This window comes from Triticum aestivum, chromosome 7B (genome assembly GCF_018294505.1).
Source record: "Triticum aestivum cultivar Chinese Spring chromosome 7B, IWGSC CS RefSeq v2.1, whole genome shotgun sequence".
Lineage (NCBI taxonomy): Eukaryota > Viridiplantae > Streptophyta > Magnoliopsida > Poales > Poaceae > Triticum > Triticum aestivum.
In genome coordinates this window covers 687,503,087-687,520,107 of record NC_057813.1, presented here as the reverse complement: position 1 = coordinate 687,520,107, position 17,021 = coordinate 687,503,087, and the positions used below count along the sequence as shown (strand labels likewise).

General features: G+C 47.4%; 1 protein-coding gene across 1 annotated transcript; it reads left to right on the top strand.

The window, feature by feature from the left end:
* Nucleotides 1-6,851: 6,851 nt before the first annotated feature.
* LOC123158473 (patatin-like protein 2) lies at nt 6,852-14,106 on the top strand. The gene is made up of 5 exons (XM_044576450.1): nt 6,852-7,079; nt 7,191-7,363; nt 7,690-7,875; nt 13,285-13,438; nt 13,567-14,106. Exons 1-5 carry the CDS (start codon nt 6,873-6,875, stop codon nt 14,104-14,106), a joined length of 1,260 nt encoding a protein of 419 aa, XP_044432385.1. The 5' UTR covers nt 6,852-6,872.
* The last annotated feature ends 2,915 nt before the right edge of the window (nt 14,107-17,021 follow it).

The following is a 17,021-nucleotide window of genomic DNA, read 5'->3' as shown; positions in this document are numbered from 1 at the left end:
TATGTTTTCTCGCTTTTCCTTTTTCTATGTTTTTCGCATGATATTTGTTCATTTTTGTAGGAAAACAGTATGCAAATGTGGGGAGTTGAACCAACCAAACTAGATTTATTTTTGAGATCCAACTTATATACAAGTAAATCCCGTTTGAACTATGTGAACTAAGCGTTAGGCCAATCCAATGCCATTTTTCGAGACGATATAAACTTGTCGATTGAGAAACGGCTGAACTTAGAGCCTGGCCGAATTTGTCATTGGTCCGACTTTTTAAACTTATGTTTTGCTGGTGGTGGATAGTGAACAAGGAGTGGAGTTGCTATAGAAAAATTTACATTGGTGTCCCGAGGAATAGGTGGTTGTCAATGACGCAATTTTTTTTCCAAAAATATAACCCAGCAAAATTTGTATAAATAGCATGGTGGGGAATTGTTGAAACATACGCCGATAACTTCTGTGTAAATAACACAGTATTTTATGCATCAGATACCTGATAATTTACATACAAACAATATGGTAACTTTGACTCGAAGGGAAACTCGTTCACAACATACTCCCGGTAACTTTTGCGTAAATAGCATGGTAATTTTCTACGCACCACAGACATGATAAATTACATACAACACCGTTGTAAGTTTGACCGGGGAGAAAAGAATTATCCAATTGGAAATTTTTGACCCAGGAAAAAAGTTGTTGAAACATACACCGGTAATTCCTGTGCAAAACGCGTGGTAACTTACGCACCCTTAGGCGTGATAACTTTTTAACCTGAAAAAAGTTGTCAGAACATACCAACATGAGATCTAGTTTTGAAGGACTCGTCGCAATGGATTTTTTAATGTGAAAATGGATTTTGAATCAGACCGATAGTTTGAGATACAAAATATTTTAAATATTTGAATTGAAGAGAATTTAGGATGAGACCAGCTTTTGTCCTCTAGCATATGCATGCATGTGCATGTGGGGAGAATTTGGATGAAACTTTTTTATGCCTTAGTAATTTATTGGTAAACAACATTATAATTTAGGCACCACAAGCATGATGGCTTTTGATCTGGAATTTTTTTTGTTAGAATATATCAACATGGGATCTAATATTGAAGGTGTTGTTACGATGAGATTTTTATGTGAAAACAGATTTAGAATCTGATAACCGATCTAAGCTATATAACATTTTGAATTTCAAAATAGAAAGAATTTAGAATGACATCAACTTTTTATCCAACAGTGCATGCATAATTAGAGGAATAAGTGCATGTGGGAGGAGAGGGAGTCATCGCAGAAAATGTGTGCATGTAATTAGAGGGTAGGAGGGAGTCATTTCTATAGCTACGCTTGAAAACATAACGATTGGGAGTTACTGTAGTCGTATTTTTGAATGTGAAAAAAAGTGTCATAACAATTTTTAGAATGGTAGGAATATTTTTTAAAGACTACGTGAACAATTTTCTACATTTTCAACAACATTTAAAAAATTATGACCAACATTTTAAACGTGTGAACATTTTTTAATTGTCAAGTATAGTTTTTGAATGTATGGATATTTTATAAAATCTCCGCAATATTTTTTTACATTGTATGGAAATTTTGTAAATGTGCGATGAATGTTTCTAAAATTGAAGTAAAATGTTTTCCATTGCAGAAATATGAATGAAAGTAAGAAAAAACAAAATAAAAGAACGAAGCAAAGAAAACAACCTAATGAGAAAACTAACTATTATTCGGCCGGCCCACTGCAGATACTGTGGAGGCGAGGCAGACGTGAGTCTTGCAGTAGGCCAGACGTAGCACGACCGACCCTATCAGGAATCACCTGCATTGAGCGGCTATCGGCTGACCCAATACTGTATAGCTTGAGTTTATTTTCTTTTGTTTTTCTTAGGTTTTTCCATTGTTTGTAGCAAGGTTTTCCTCGTTTTTTTTTCTGTTTCTGAGCCTTTTTTTTGATAACCATATATCTAAAAAAATCATACACATTATACATTTTTCATATACATGAGGAACATTTTGTATACATGTTTAACATATCTCAAATACATGATTAACATTATTTCAAATATATGTTTTGATCATTGTTGAGGAAATCGTTAACTGGTAACTGCTCGGTTGGCTGGCGAGTAGGGAATTAATAGTCTAATCGACAAGTTAATCAGCCATTTAATCAATTAATTGGATGATTTATCAGTTTATTGGCTACTCGGTGACCCTATGAGTAGGGATTAATTGGCAAGTTAACTGGTTAATCGGATGAATTCTTGAACAGGGGTTTTAATGCCTACTTTTTTGACACACAGTGTACATTTTTCGTACACCTACAGCATTTGCTTATATATATTTATCATTTTAAATACATAATTAGAATTTTCTTCATGTACTTGTCTTGAACACAAGTTGATACATTTTTATGATACAGAATATTATTGTTAAACTATGTGAAGATTTCTATACAGTGGATAAACCTATTTTTAATGTCACAACATTTTGTATGAAACACGCGAACATTTTTGTAAAATCTAACATACAATTTTAATGGTCTAAAACAACTGTTTTTCAATTACATATATATTTTTTAACATTGTATAACACTTAAAAAATATGCCGCGTGCCGCCGGGTCACCGGGGCGCAGTCACTGTCCGCGGTGCAGTGGCTTCAGGGAGACGACCATGCTTATCATAACCATGCCCTGCAACCATGTTCGTCCTATAAATAAATTTTCTGGACTCGGCTGGAGAGGAGATGATTTTCTGGCTGGATTTACTGACCACGAGGTATATGAGCGAGGCGACGGTGAAGGTCCAGAAGCAGCCGAGGAAGGCGTCAGCAACATAGGCTCCGACGATGGGCGTCATCCACACCGCCCCTGTCCAGTTGTTGACGCTGTGCACCGACCACACCATCTCCTGCCGCATCTATGGCGTCAGGTACACCACCAGGTTCGACACCACCCCGTATAATAACTCCATCCGCTTGAACGCGTCGTACCCTGCGCGTGCACGCGTGCCTTCATCAGGAAATCAGATCGATCGAAGGCCGGACGGACTCCGACGTGCATGTATGGGAAAATAATTCCGTACCTTGTAAAAAGGAGCACACCTTCCACTGGCCGGTCCGGGAGGCGACGATCGGTTGGCCGCGGAGGTCAACGGAGCCATCCTTGGTGAACTCCATTGGTGGTCGATCAAGCGACGTAAAGTGTCTCGTGGTGTGTCGAAATCGGCTTGGCTGGAGCAGAATAATTGGACCTTGATAAGTGCTGCATGTGTGGCACGAAGCAATTTCGCAATTTTTGTTTAGATGACAAGTTTCAGTTTTTTTGGGGGTTTCGTTTTCACAGTGTGACACTTATCAGTTGGAAAATAATTTAGTTTATGTATAGAAAGAGAGTGGCAGGTGGCTACTTGGTAGAGTGATCGCTACGGATGAGATGCACCACCAAGTCACCAACCTTGGGCCGGCTCGGTGGCGGGGTGTAGCCGTACCCTCTTGCTTTGATAGTGCAAATTACTTTTCGCTTACAAAAACATTAACAAAATTCCAATGCCAACACATACGGCGCTAGCATAGACAAGTTCAGCGCCGGAAAGATTGACGTTGAGCAAAAGGGTTAGATTTGGATACTATTCATGAGGGTTATCTTTTGGCCAATTTCCAAAAAATGGTTCATTTTGTCAGTTTCAAGTTTCGACGTGGCTCCATGTAACAGCCCGTAGGCAACGTTGCTGGGAATCATGCACGCCGAGAAAGAATGGGTCACGTCCTAAGGAGGGACCTACCTGCAAGTGAGTAGAATTAGTCACTGCTATATAGAGAGCTCCTGTTTATTGTTTTGGGCATCCGGTAGATCACCAATTCTATAACTAGGACCATGGCAAGGGCGGCTCCTCTATCCCCAAATCCTTCTCCCTTCTCTAATCTGTACCTTTGATTCCAGGAATCGATCCATCGAGAGAGTCGTTCCTTGCTGTGTTGAGATTGTTCCTTGTTACAAAGAGGACCGTAACACTCCATGTTTGCGTTCGTCCCCTGTTGGTACCACGTCATGGGTTTCAGCAGAGCAACACACCCTGGCGGTTGGAGGGCCGAGTTCCTTCACGACCGGTGTCGTAGTCCTCAGGCATAGCTACCGGAGCTGGGCTTTATCAGTCGTCTAATCACCAGGATAGGCTCCATCGAAGACACAATGTCCAAACCTGCTGAATTAGGAGTGTGCTATAACCTTTCTTCCACTAATTTGGATTTAGGCGGAATGTTTTGTACATGCAAATTCAATATGGTATTAGTGTCAATATGTCTTTGATTAAAGACTCTGGCCAACACATTATTCATAAAAAATAGTTATATCGACCCCATGTCTAAGGATTTAGTAAAGCCTAAACAAGGGGTACTAAAATATGTTGACGACCTTTCTTCATGAGTTTGGACCTTGTATGAATTGGCTACCGCATGTAATTGCACATGTTACCAGAGCCATCTCGAGTCCAGACCCAGGTAGGTTCATTACCACCAATAATGTGATGCGTGAGTGCTGATTCTTATCCAAGTCTTTTTCACACAAAGTGGGTAACATTATTTTGTAGATGATCAAAGGGGTAAAATCAACCACGATAGATGTAGCCAAGTCTTGTGGCGACAAGTGTTACTTCGAGGCTGGTCCCAGATAGAAAATTACCGGATGTCTTGGTGTAACAACATAAGATCACACATATTTTCCATCATGTTACTCGTTGTATCAAATATGAAAATTACCACGCTGAACTTGAGTAAGCCCCTGGACACTTGCAAGTTGTAACATACATCTAATAGTATGTACAATATGTTTTTTTTTGCTAAAAGGATCAGATCTATTATAAAATTTCATCAGAAGTACAAAATATTTCAAATACAATAAACATTATATCGAGATTCCGGAACTATCGAACGACCACTACAGTGGTCAAAACAAGTCGCTGACGTGCCACTGTCGCCGCTCCCCAAGCCGACTTGACCTTGTCGATGACAATCAGGAGTTTTCGTAGATGTGCCCCTAAGGACCAGCGTCCTGGAGCCGCTATCATCGCCGTTGAATCCTTGTATAGATCTGAAGCACACCAAATCTCGCCACATGGTGAGTAACCCTACCCTCATCGCCCCAAAGAGATGACAGGAATATACGCCGGAGCTCCGTTGACTACGTCCAAATGAACAAACTCGAGGAGGATCGGAGCCTGAAAGACTAACTCGAATAAGAAGGCGGCCATCCCCCCGAGTGTTGCCCGCGAGGACTAAAAGAAACCTAATCTTAAACAATAACCTCCTCTCCGCCACCGGCCACTAGAGCGGCAGGCAAAGGGAAGGTGAACCCACGGTCTCACCGGTGAAGCCTGGAGGGAAGAGTTTGTTCTAGCCTCCTAGAGTTAGGGGAGGAAGACTAGAGGAAGTCTAGTATGTTGTTCTGAAACTACCTAGTCAGATGAGCACCACCATATTTGGCATGCGCACGTGCGGTATGTGCAAATGCTATTCACTAGGCTAGATCGTAAGTTCCATTGGCATTGTTCGTGTGAGCTTCTAAATGTTTTTTTCATTAAAATACCATTTGTTGTGGAAAGAGGGGAATGTGTAAAGTATCATACCGTGTTGCGTGAGTGCTGATTCTGATCGAAGCTTTATGTAACCAAAGTAGGTCATTTTTATTCTCAAAAAAAGAAAGTAGGTCACTTGTTGAGGGGAGCACGGTGTTTCTTATGGTTGGAGTTAAGTGGAGTCATCCACATGAAGCAAATCTTGTTGCCATGTGTCGTGAACTCATGTTGGAATCCAATCATTATGCGGATATGCATTATGTGCCTCCGTCTTATTACTCGTCCATTTACAAAGTTCATGTGTGCAGTGGACTATGAGATGTAACATACTGTATAATACAACATAAAAGGTGCTACGCCACCTACAAATTTAGATCATACAGACGTGACCTCACTGAATTTTGCTTTAAAAAAGAACCAAAACTATCTCTGGCGATTACTGGTCTAGCTCTTGGGGGGGAGGGCTGCGCAAATAGGAGCGCACGTTCATCCGATATTCCAACCGCGACGGCTATGGGTTCGAGTACCGATGAGGAAAAGATAACGTGTCGCTTCTTAAAACGTGTATGTCCCATGGAGTAAACACAAAGAGTGAAGAAAGCTAGTGGCAGGTAGGACATGCCATGGAAAAGGGGGAAGAAGATTGAAATTATAATCGGCCGCCACGCGTGTTTCTTCCATGCATCAACATCATCCTGCGTGCCGGTGCTTTCTGCGGCCATCGTCAGGTCGATGATGCAAGCGGTGCCTGGCATCGGTCGCTCCTTGAGTTCAACTTCTTCATACCCACTTGTACTTTTTTAGCATAAGAAGAGACTACCTTTCCAATTTCTCTACTACTACTACTACTACTACTACTACTACTACTAATACTACTATACTACTTAAAAAGAATGTAAAGTTTTATATTTTATCTTTTTACCTAACATACATTCGTCCAACATTCTTCATATGATAATCAATCATGTTAATTTACTTACCTTTGGAATCAATTTCACTCTAATTTACTTTTCAAATTTCTTGTTGAACTATTTTCATCATCCTAAAATAAATGTCTTAACTTTATATCAACTTTAGTACAAAGTTGTACTAAACTTGGAACACTTATTTTGGGACGAAGGGAGTATAAGATAAATCACCGACATAATTTGATATACATCTATTTGCATAATCACATTAACATGAGTAGGTAAATCACAAACTAACATATTAGACTATTTATATCGGTTGGAATGCAATTATCTCAGTCTATTAAAGAAACCTTTTGTAAAGCCAAGGGATCTCGGCCCTTACAAGTTCGGAGCTAGAGCGGAACCATGCCGATCATGCAAGCGCTGGGGCGGAGCACGGGGCCAGTCCACGTGGCGCGGCGCCTGCTGAGCAGCCGCGCGTTGTCGCTGTCACCGCCCGCCTCCCCGCAGCCGCGCTACGGGAGCATCATCACCGTTCTGAGCATCGACGGCGGCGGCGTCCGAGGCATCATTCCAGGCACCATCCTCGCTTTCCTCGAAGAGAAGCTCCAGGTTAGTAATAACTAAGTTTTCCAGATAATTTAGGCAATCATCCTGCTTGCACTTGCACGCATCCATCGTTATATATGGTGTGATGAGCAGTTGTTGGGGGTGCTTGCGTAGGAGCTTGATGGGCCGGACGCAAGGATCGCGGACTACTTCGACGTGGTCGCAGGGACGAGCACCGGAGGCCTGGTGGCCACCATGCCCAACCCCAAGGGCCGCCCGCTCTTTGCCGCCAAGGACATCAACAAGTTTTACCTCGAGCACTGCCCGAATATCTTCCCTGCCATCTGGTGAGGAGATGATTACTGTATGCATACTTTTAAATAGCGCGCTATCACGCAGAAATGCGAACTAGTGCTCGCGGTGCTATAGCCTTTGGAGAAGCATCATGCTAATCCATTTAACTTCATTTCACACCATTTGTCATGCTATAGTGTCAACTTACCGCGCTAATGCTTCGGTCGCTATTCGCCCTTCTATTTAGAAGTTGAACTACTACTCTGTGAACACATATAAGACGACTTATATTTGTTTACAGAGGGAGTACATGACAGGCGGCCTCGTGCAACTACGCTCAGTGAAAGTACTCATGAGCTATTTACAATCTGTTCTGCAGCAAACGGCCTATGGGTTGGCTCAGGAGCATGATGGGGCCCAAGTACAACGGCCAGCACTTGCACTCGGTCGTGAAGGAGCTGCTCGGCGACACGCGAGTCCATCAGACTCTCAAGAACATCGTCATCCCCACTTTTGACATCAAGCTCCTCCAGCCTACCATCTTCTCAACCTATGATGTACGTACGTAGAAGAGCACAAACAGATCCATAGTGGCATGTCATTCAAATTCAATTATTTTGGTTGCCATTGTTTTTACATAGCTAATAAAGTACGATTGTGTACATCAAGCGATGCAGTGACCGGAGGTTTATCTGTCTTTCAAAATAATAATAATATTAATAACATATATATGAAACGAAATTTGTACAGGCCATGAGTGTGAAGATTGAGGCTGAAGCGTATGCCGCTAAGCAGGGACGCGCACGTGTTATATAGAGGAAAAGAGATTACAAGCGGTAGGCGGTTAGGGCTGTGGATTGATCTACAAGAAACTAGCTAGGCAATCTCAACAGCCCAACCGATCCTACCTTCGGATATACACAACACGTACGCTACAAACGGTTTATACAACACCGCATAATACAACGCTTAACACTACCCCTCAATCATAACTTATCTAAGTTATGATTGTGTCGAAAAGCTTCTAGCTGCCTCAAAGAAAGGGGTTTAGTAAACCCATCTGCAACCTGATCGCCTGTAGGCACAAACCGAACTTTGAGTAGTTTATTTGCTACCCGTTCGCGAACAAAGTGATAGTCGATCTCTATATGCTTTGTTCGAGCATGAAAAACAGGATTAGCAGTCAAATACGTGGCACCAAGATTGTCACACCAAAGTGACGCAGCTCGAGGATGAGGGAGACCCAACTCTGTCAACATATTCTGCACCCAAATTACCTCTGCAGTGGCATTAGCTAAGGCTTTGTACTCAGCTTCTGTGCTGGACCTGGAAACAGTAGCTTGCTTGCGAGCACTCCAGGACACTAAGTTGCTTCCAAGAAAGACTGCAAATCCACCTGTGGAGCGTTCTATCATCAGGGCAGCCTGCCCAATCAGCATCAGAAAAAGCACTAACAAGCATGTAATCGGATTTGCAAAGTTTGAGGCCAAGGCCTGGCGTCCCTTGAAGATATCTGAGGATCCTTTTTACTGCAGTCCAATGAACAGAAGTAGGAGCATGTAAAAATTGACAGACCTTATTAACTGCATAGGAGATATCAGGCCGAGTCAAGGTAAGATACTGCAGTGCTCCCACCACACTCCTGTACCGAGTGGAGTCATCTGACGTAGGAGGTTCTCCATCATGAAGTGACAACTTCTCAGTGAGAGCCAGATGTGTAGATGAAGGTTTGCAACCTTTCATCCCAATGCGCTGAAGGATTTCTTGGACATACTTTTCCTGTGACAACAAAATACCACTTGCAACCGGCTTAACTTCAATGCCAAGAAAACGATGCAGAGACCCTAGATCTTTGAGTGCAAAGTCCATGTGTAAGTCCTTAAGAAGGGCCTCAAGTGCTGAAGGAGAGGAGCTAGTAACAACAATATCATCAATATAAATAAGCATGAAGATAATAATGCCATGCCGACGATAGAAGAATAGCGAGGTATCCCCTTTGGATGCAACAAAATCAAGGGACTGCAACTTGGAATATAACTGAGAGTACCAAGCTCGGGGTGCCTGTTTCAAACCATATAGAGCTTTGTCAAGCTTGCAAACATAATGTGGTGATCTTGAACTTTCATACCCAGGAGGTTGCCACATAAAAACTTCCTCTTCCAGAACACCATGCAAAAACGCGTTCTTAACATCTAGTTGTCGAATGCACCAGTTTCTAGAGACTGCAACGGAGAGAATTAACCGGATGGTGGCAGCCTTTACTACTGGACTAAAAGTGTCCTCGTAGTCAAGTCCATACCTTTGCTTGAAACCTTTGGCAACCAAACGAGCCTTGTACCTGTCAATGGTGCCGTCAGATCTCCGCTTTATTTTATACACCCATTTGCAGTCAATGACATTGCTATCCCTGACTGGTGGAACCAAATGCCAGGTTTTGTTGTCCATGAGTGCAAAGTATTCCTCATCCATGGCCTTTTCCACCTTGGATCACCAAGTGCTTCACATACATTCGTTGGTTCACCTGCAGCACAAAAAGAGCCCCAACGAACACATCCATCCTTATACACTTTAGGTTTGACAATACCACTTTGTGACCTGGTTTGTGAGCGCACAGGAGGAGGCGGCGCAGGTTGATCAGCGCTAATTTGCAGCCGGTTTTGTGAAGCAGAAGTTGCAGAATCAGTAGTATCCGCAGAAGATCCCGAGCCGACCGCAGCCGATCCCGAGGCAGATCCCTGGGACGGGTCAGCGAGATGCAGCGCAGCATCCCATGGCGAACTGCCAGGTGGCAGATCCGGGCTGGTTGCGGGAGAGCGCGACCGCGGGGAAGCATCCGAGGCAGCTCCCGAGCCGCCACATGGGGCCGCAGAACGAGGAAGGGGCCCGCCTGGCCGACCGGGAGCGCGTGGAGCTGGCCCGCCTGGTCCAGACGCGCGTGGAGCGAGCCCGCCCGAGGCGGCTGCGGATGACGGGCGACCGGGGGACAGCGCGCCAGAGGGCCCGCCTGGCCACCCGCCTATTGCATCTGGCGGGGCGGATCCCGGAGCGGATCGCGCTGCGGTTGCGTCAGGGGGTGATCCCGAGGAGATACTCCCCGCCCAAATCTTCTCTGGGAGCTGCGTCCGGATCCTCTGCGGCAGGAGATCCCGACTGCATAAAATTAGGGTTATTTTCTGCTGTTTCTTCACTGATTTCGTGACCTGTTGCCTGCACACTGTCAGCAGAATAATCATCAAGAGTATTAGATACAGACATAGGGCCAGCAGCGGTGTCCACTCCTTGGAGATAATTAGGTGGCAAAAGATGAGGAGGTAAAAGGACAAGTTCTTTCCGAAGTTGCGCACTGGCATTGGAATGGAGTTTGGCGAAGGGAAAGACTTGTTCGTCGAAAACAACGTCACGGGAGATGTAGACACGCCCGGAAGAGATATCAAGGCATTTGTACCCCTTGTGAAGACTACTATAGCCCAAAAAAGCACACTGCTTAGAGCGAAACTCGAGCTTGTGCTTGTTGAAAGGACGTAGGTTGGGCCACACAGCACACCCAAAAATGCGAAGGAATGTATAGTCTGGTTTGGTTCCAAAGAGACGTTCTAGAGGAGTTTGATTTTTAATGACACGACTAGGAACACGATTGATAAGGTAGACAGCTGTGAGAAATGCTTCGTCCCAAAACTTAAGTGGCATGAATGCATGGGCTAAAAGGGAGAGACCAACTTCCACAATGTGTCTGTGTTTTCTTTCTGCAGCTCCATTCTGTTGATGGGCATGAGGGCAAGAGACATGGTGAGTAATACATATGCGCTCAAAAAACGGGTTGAGCTTTTGGTATTCACCTCCCCAGTCTGTTTGCATAGCTAGAATTTTACGATTGAAAAGGCGTTCAACATGAGCTTGAAAGGAGTGAAATTTCTCAAACACATCAGATTTATTTTTGAGCAAATAGATCCAACTAAACTTGCTGAAATCATCAATAAAACTGACATAGTACTTTTGCCTGCCTACAGAGACGGGTCCAGGACCCCAAACATCTGAATAAATAAGCTCTAAAGGAGCTTTGGCTCACTGTTCGAGCGGGAATAAGGTAGCTGATGGCTCTTGGCCATCTGACATGCATCGCAAACCAAAAGATGGTCTTGTTTATTTGACATAGGAAGATGAAAGTCTCTGAGAATTTTCTGGACTACCGGAAGGGAAGGATGCCCTAGACGCTTGTGCCACCGAGATGTGGATGGTGTCGATGCTGCAAGCACTTAACGTTGAGGAGCACCTTGCCGACCAGTAACAGGGAACAAACGCCATTTACTCTTGTTTTGAAGAATGGTTCTCCGGGTAGCCTGATCCTTGACAAGAAAAGTTTCAGGGTGAAGTTCAATAAACACATTGTTATCTTTCATAAGTTGATAAGCAGAAAGGATACTTTGTTCGGCACTAGGGACATGAAGGATATTGTTTAAGTTCAACGAGCCAGAGGGAGTGGACAAAACTGAATGGCCAATATGTGCAATATCCATACCTTGACCGCTAGCGGTGTGAATCTGTTCATTGCCAGTGTAACGATCACGGATGGCCAGTTTCTCTAACTCGCCGGTGATGTGATCTGTAGCGCCAGTGTCGAGATACCAGTTGGTATCCATGCCATAGGAGTGAGCTGCATTGGCAGCGCGAGGTTGGCCACCATTGCCACCACCGCCGCCGCCGTTGTTGTCGCGACCACCACCACCAGCCGGGTTGCAGACGTTGTTGTTGTAGCCCTTGTCATACCGCTTTTTGCAGCGCCACGCCCCATGGCCCTCCTCCTTGCAGATCTGACAGCGTTCGTGATCACCGCGGTCACCACCCTGGTTGCACGGCGAACCACCAGAGGAGCCACCACCGGAGTTGTCGTTGTAGCGTGGTGGCCCGGAGTTGTTGTTGTAGCCGCCACGTCCACCTCCGCCGCCACTACTGCCGCCTCCACGGCTGTAGTTGCCGCCACGGCCGCCGCCGCGCGACGCGAGATTGGCGGAGTGATTCGGCGAGAACGTTGCCTGCTGAGCAGCGATGCGACCTTCAGCCGCCAGGAGCAACGAGAAGAGCTCCGTGAGCCCGATCGGTTGGTCCATGGCGGCGCGCGTGGAGATTGCTGAAACAAAACCGTTGTAGTCCGGTTCATGCACCAGGCCCTGAAGGATCTGATCGACAAGATCATCTTCTCCAAGGGGCTTCCCGGCAGCTGCGAGCTCGTTAGCAATGCCCTTCATCTTGGTGAAGTAGGCTGCTGCCGACATGTCCCCCTTGCGCGTATTACCTAGGGCAGACCGAAGCTGGAGAGTTCGTGCCCTAGATTGCGATGAGAAGCTTTGCACCAGGGCTTGCCAGATGCCAGCAGATGTAGTATGGTTCGAAACTTGCATGAGAACATCACGAGACAGAGATGCGATCAAGAACGTAAGCACCTGTTGATCATGTGTCTCCCAGACGGCGTGCTCGGGGTTCGGCGTGGAGACGGTTTCCTTCTTCCCGTCGGCGAGGTCCCTCTCGGTGAGAAGAACGGCGGCTGGCTCCTTGCGTGATCCATCAAGGTAGCCCATCATGCCTGCGGCTTTGATGTGTGGCAGGACTTGCGCCTTCCATACCAGGAAGTTCTCCCTGGTCAGTTTCTCTGTGATCGTGTGACCAAGGGATGCGAGGGAGTGGGAGGCCATGGCGACGGGGGAGGAGGAGGATGACATGACCTAGATGCGTTGGAAGGGTTTGGCTCTGTATACCATGTGAAGATTGAGGCTGAAGCGTATGCCGCTAAGCAGGGACGCGTACGTGTTATATAGAGGAAAAGAGATTACAAGCGGTAGGCGGTTAGGGCTGTGGATTGATCTACAAAAAACTAGCTAGGCAATCTCAACAGCCCAACCGATCCTACCTTCGGATATGCACAACACGTACGCTACAAACGGTTTATACAACATCGCATAATACAACGCTTAACAATGAGGGATATCTCCAAGAATGCTCTTCTGTCGGACGTCTGCATTAGCACGTCCGCCGCGTCGACCTACCTCGCCGGCCACCATTTTGAGACCAAGGACAAAGACGGCAAGACCCGGGCCTTCAACCTAATCGATGGAGGCGTCGTGCCTAACAATCCGGTAACTCGTGAGCACTCACACGGCAAGCCAGCTTGATGGGAGCTTGCTAACATAATTTTGATCTGTACTAGCTAACTTATGTGATGATGATGTGTGCCTCACTAACTTATATAGACGTGCATGCGCAGAAGCTGCTGGCGATGACCCACGTAAGCAAGCAGATCCTGATGGGAAACCTGGACTTCTTCCCCGTCAAGCCAACGGGTTACGGCAAGTTCATGATCCTTTCGCTAGGCACCGGCACCGCTAAGATCGAAGAGAAGTTTGACGCAGCTGAGTGCGGCAAGTGGGGCCTTCTCGGGTGGCTCTACAAGAGGGGTGCCACACCGATCATCGATAGCTTCAGCGAAGCTAGTGCCGACCTCGTTGACATCCAAGCATCCATTGTCTTTCAGACCCTGCACTGCAACAAGCGTTATCTCCGGATCCAGTACGACGAGCTCACCGGCGAAATGGCCTCCGTTGACGTGTCCACATCGAAGAACCTCAACGGGCTTGTTGGCGTTGGCAAAGCGTTGCTAAAGAGACAGGTGTGTAAGATGAACGTCGAGACAGGCATGAACGAGCCCGATCTAAAGAGGGGCACCAACGAGGAGGAACTAGTCCATTTTGCCCGCATGTTGTCGGAAGAGCGCGAAACTCGGAAGGTGGGCTACAAACTTGGATAGTATGAATATTTGCCTCTGTCTATATTTGATGACCCTTGCATGTTGGATATTTATGTGGCTTTCGAGATTTGTTCAGATGGTTATTGTCTAATCTGGAATTATTCATATAATTAACTCGACAAAAAGAAGGTGGAATTATTTTTTTAGGGAAAGGGCAGATGTACTGCCAATGCATTTCAGAGGAGAGGCAGAAAAAGTGTCAGTTACAGGTTACAAAGCGTGTAATCGGGGTTCCCGACGCCCGCGAAGGAAATAAAATGGTTAAAGGTGGAATTTTACTTAAGGAAGTAATACTCGTGGTTTCGAGGACGGTTGTGCTTTTCAGAGCAGTACATGGCGGAAGAGTTTTTCTTTTTGCAGGTTGTTAACCCACGTGTTTAGATTGGAAATTGGCCACACGTGCACACTCTAATTATATATGCTAGGAATATATTTTCAGTCTCTGCCTGCATGGCAAGGTCGCAGGCACGGAAGACGCGGTTGCAGACATGGGAGGCATGGTCGCAGACACGGGAGGCACGGTACGACACGGCGGCCTCGACGACAGCGATGACGTCCTTGCCGCCGTGCTCCCCGCCGTGCCGGCGTGGAGCAACTTGCCACTCCTCATCAAGAGGATCTGGAGCAGCGAGTTGCTGAACCACGCGCCGGCTTGGGACTGCAACTTGCTCCGCCAAGTCAGGTGCGGGTGGTGCAGCAGGAGCTGCCTCGCTCGTATCCGACGGGCTTGATGGACTACCAGCCGACTTGTATGCCAAAGAACGGCTATCTGGAAGCCATCAGAAGAGCGGTGAAGGAGGAGATGGGGGCGATGGAGGGGTGCGATTCTTGCCCGGCGTCTGGCCTCGCTTAAATAGAGGGCGGACGAGAGGAGCTCAGCCTGCATTGCGTTTAATGCCAGCCCGCTCACGAGTGGACGTGTGGCCGGAGTAGGTTTCTCGGCTCCCACGCGTGTTTAATGGAGGCATATGAATGCGGCGAGGAGGCATGTTCAGCTGGGTGTGCAGCGGGCGGCGCCCTCGGCCGGCGAGCCACTTCAATGGCATAGCCAGTGAGAGGTCGCGTCCGTCCTGAGCCGCCTTCAATGCAGAGCGGTGCGCTCTACAGCGGCATGAATGCGGGACGCTAGCGCTAGGCAAGATGCGCGCACGAGGGGGAAGGTTTTTTGGTGGGCCACGGCGGTCAGAAACGGGCTTGGGATCGGTCCGGACTCCCGCAAACCTCCCCCATTTTTTCCGGTTTGCGGGAGAAATCACATCCGGACCGCCCCGCGGACCTATACAGGTCAACCTTGGATGGTTTACGCGGTGCGGACAATGCATTCCGGGTGGTTGCGGATGGGCGTTGGAGATACCCTTAATACACTACTCCCTCCATCCCATAATGTAAGACTTTTTTGACACTACATCTATAATGTAAAACGTTTTTTGACATTACACTAGTGTTAAAAAACGTCTTACATTATAGGACGACGGGGAGTACTTTCTAGCCCACATAATTGAATTGTGCATGTGAGATCATTTCCAGTCAAATCACGTGGGTTAACAGCGTGCAGAGTTGATTTTGCAAAACAAAACCAACTCTTTCGCCATATATACTGCTCTAAAAATACACATACTTACATATAAAATACTCAATTTGCATGTGTTTATTCTCTATTCAATCCTAGCATGACCATCTTCGGCACCTTAAGAGTATCTCCAGCCGTTGGCCTCCCAGGGGGCGCCTAAAATAGCCACCTGAGGGTGCCCCGGCGCAAAAAATGGGCCTGGGACGAGTTGGTCCCCAGCCGCCGCCCCAGGGCCGCCCCCAGGCCCGTTCAAAAAATTAAAAAATATAGCAAATTTAGCCAAAGTTCGGCGAAATTCGGCTAAACACGACAAATTTCGGCAAACTTGGGCATATACTCCCTCCGTCCGAAAATACTTGTCATCAAAATGGATAAGATGGGATGTATCTAGAACTGAAATACATCTAGATACATCCTCTTTTATTCATTTTGATGAAAAATATTTCCGGACGGAGGGAGTATTAGACATGTTCGCGGATTTTCATTACATGCATAGTAAAACTAATCTAAAGAAAAAACTGGCTGGTCGTCGCCGCTATCGTCGGCCTTCTCCTCTTTGACGCGGGCGCCCCTGCTGGACCCCTCCCCGGCGTCGCCATGGCGGATTGGTGGCGGTGGCGGCGCGTCGTCGTCGTCGCTGTCATCGATGATGACGACTCCTCCTTCGTCGCGGCCTCGGCGGCGCTGCGCGAAGCGCCGCAGGGTGGCGCACTGGCGCTCCCTCGCCATCTTCAGGAAGTCCTGGCGTGCCCATTCAAGGGCCGCGTCGTCGTCGAGCTCGACCTCGCCGTGCTCCCTCTTCACCGGCACCAGCCCCGGCTCCGTCTTCACTGGCGTGAGCCCCGACTCCGTCTTTGGCTTGACGAAGCGCGGAGGAGGAACTGACGAGGAGGCGCGCCGGCCGCCCTCGTTGATGACGATGCCGGCGCTGCGAGTGCGCCGGCCGAGCGGCGTCTCCGCCGCGGGCTCAGCCTCGAGGTGCGTCAGCACGCCCTCAAATGTGCAGCCGGGGGCGCCCCTCGCTGTTCTTCAGGCCGCCGACCACCGGTGCGCCGTTCGTGAACGCCAGCCGCTGCTGCTGACGGCGCTCGAAGTATGCCGCCCAAGCCGCGTGGTTGTCGGCGGCGTACTGTGGGAGGGAGAGCTGGGCGTCGGTGAGGGAGGCACGCACGACCTCGACCTCGTCGGCGAAGTACGAGGGTTTGGCCACGGTGTCGGGTAACGGGGGAATGGGCACTCCCCCGTTGCTAAGCCTCCAGCCCGTCGGCCCGGCGCGCATGTCCGACGGTGCCGGGATGTTCGCCTGGAACAGGAGCCATGACTCCTGTTCGCGGAGCGAGCGGCG

Coding starts and splice junctions, on each gene's coding strand:
- LOC123158473 (XM_044576450.1), top strand. CDS start 6,873: ATGCCGATCATGCAAGCGCTGGGGCGGAGCACGGGGCCAGTCCACGTG. Junction 7,080..7,190: donor TCCTCGAAGAGAAGCTCCAG/GTTAGTAATAAC, acceptor GTGCTTGCGTAG/GAGCTTGATGGGCCGGACGC. Junction 13,439..13,566: donor GCGTCGTGCCTAACAATCCG/GTAACTCGTGAG, acceptor GTGCATGCGCAG/AAGCTGCTGGCGATGACCCA.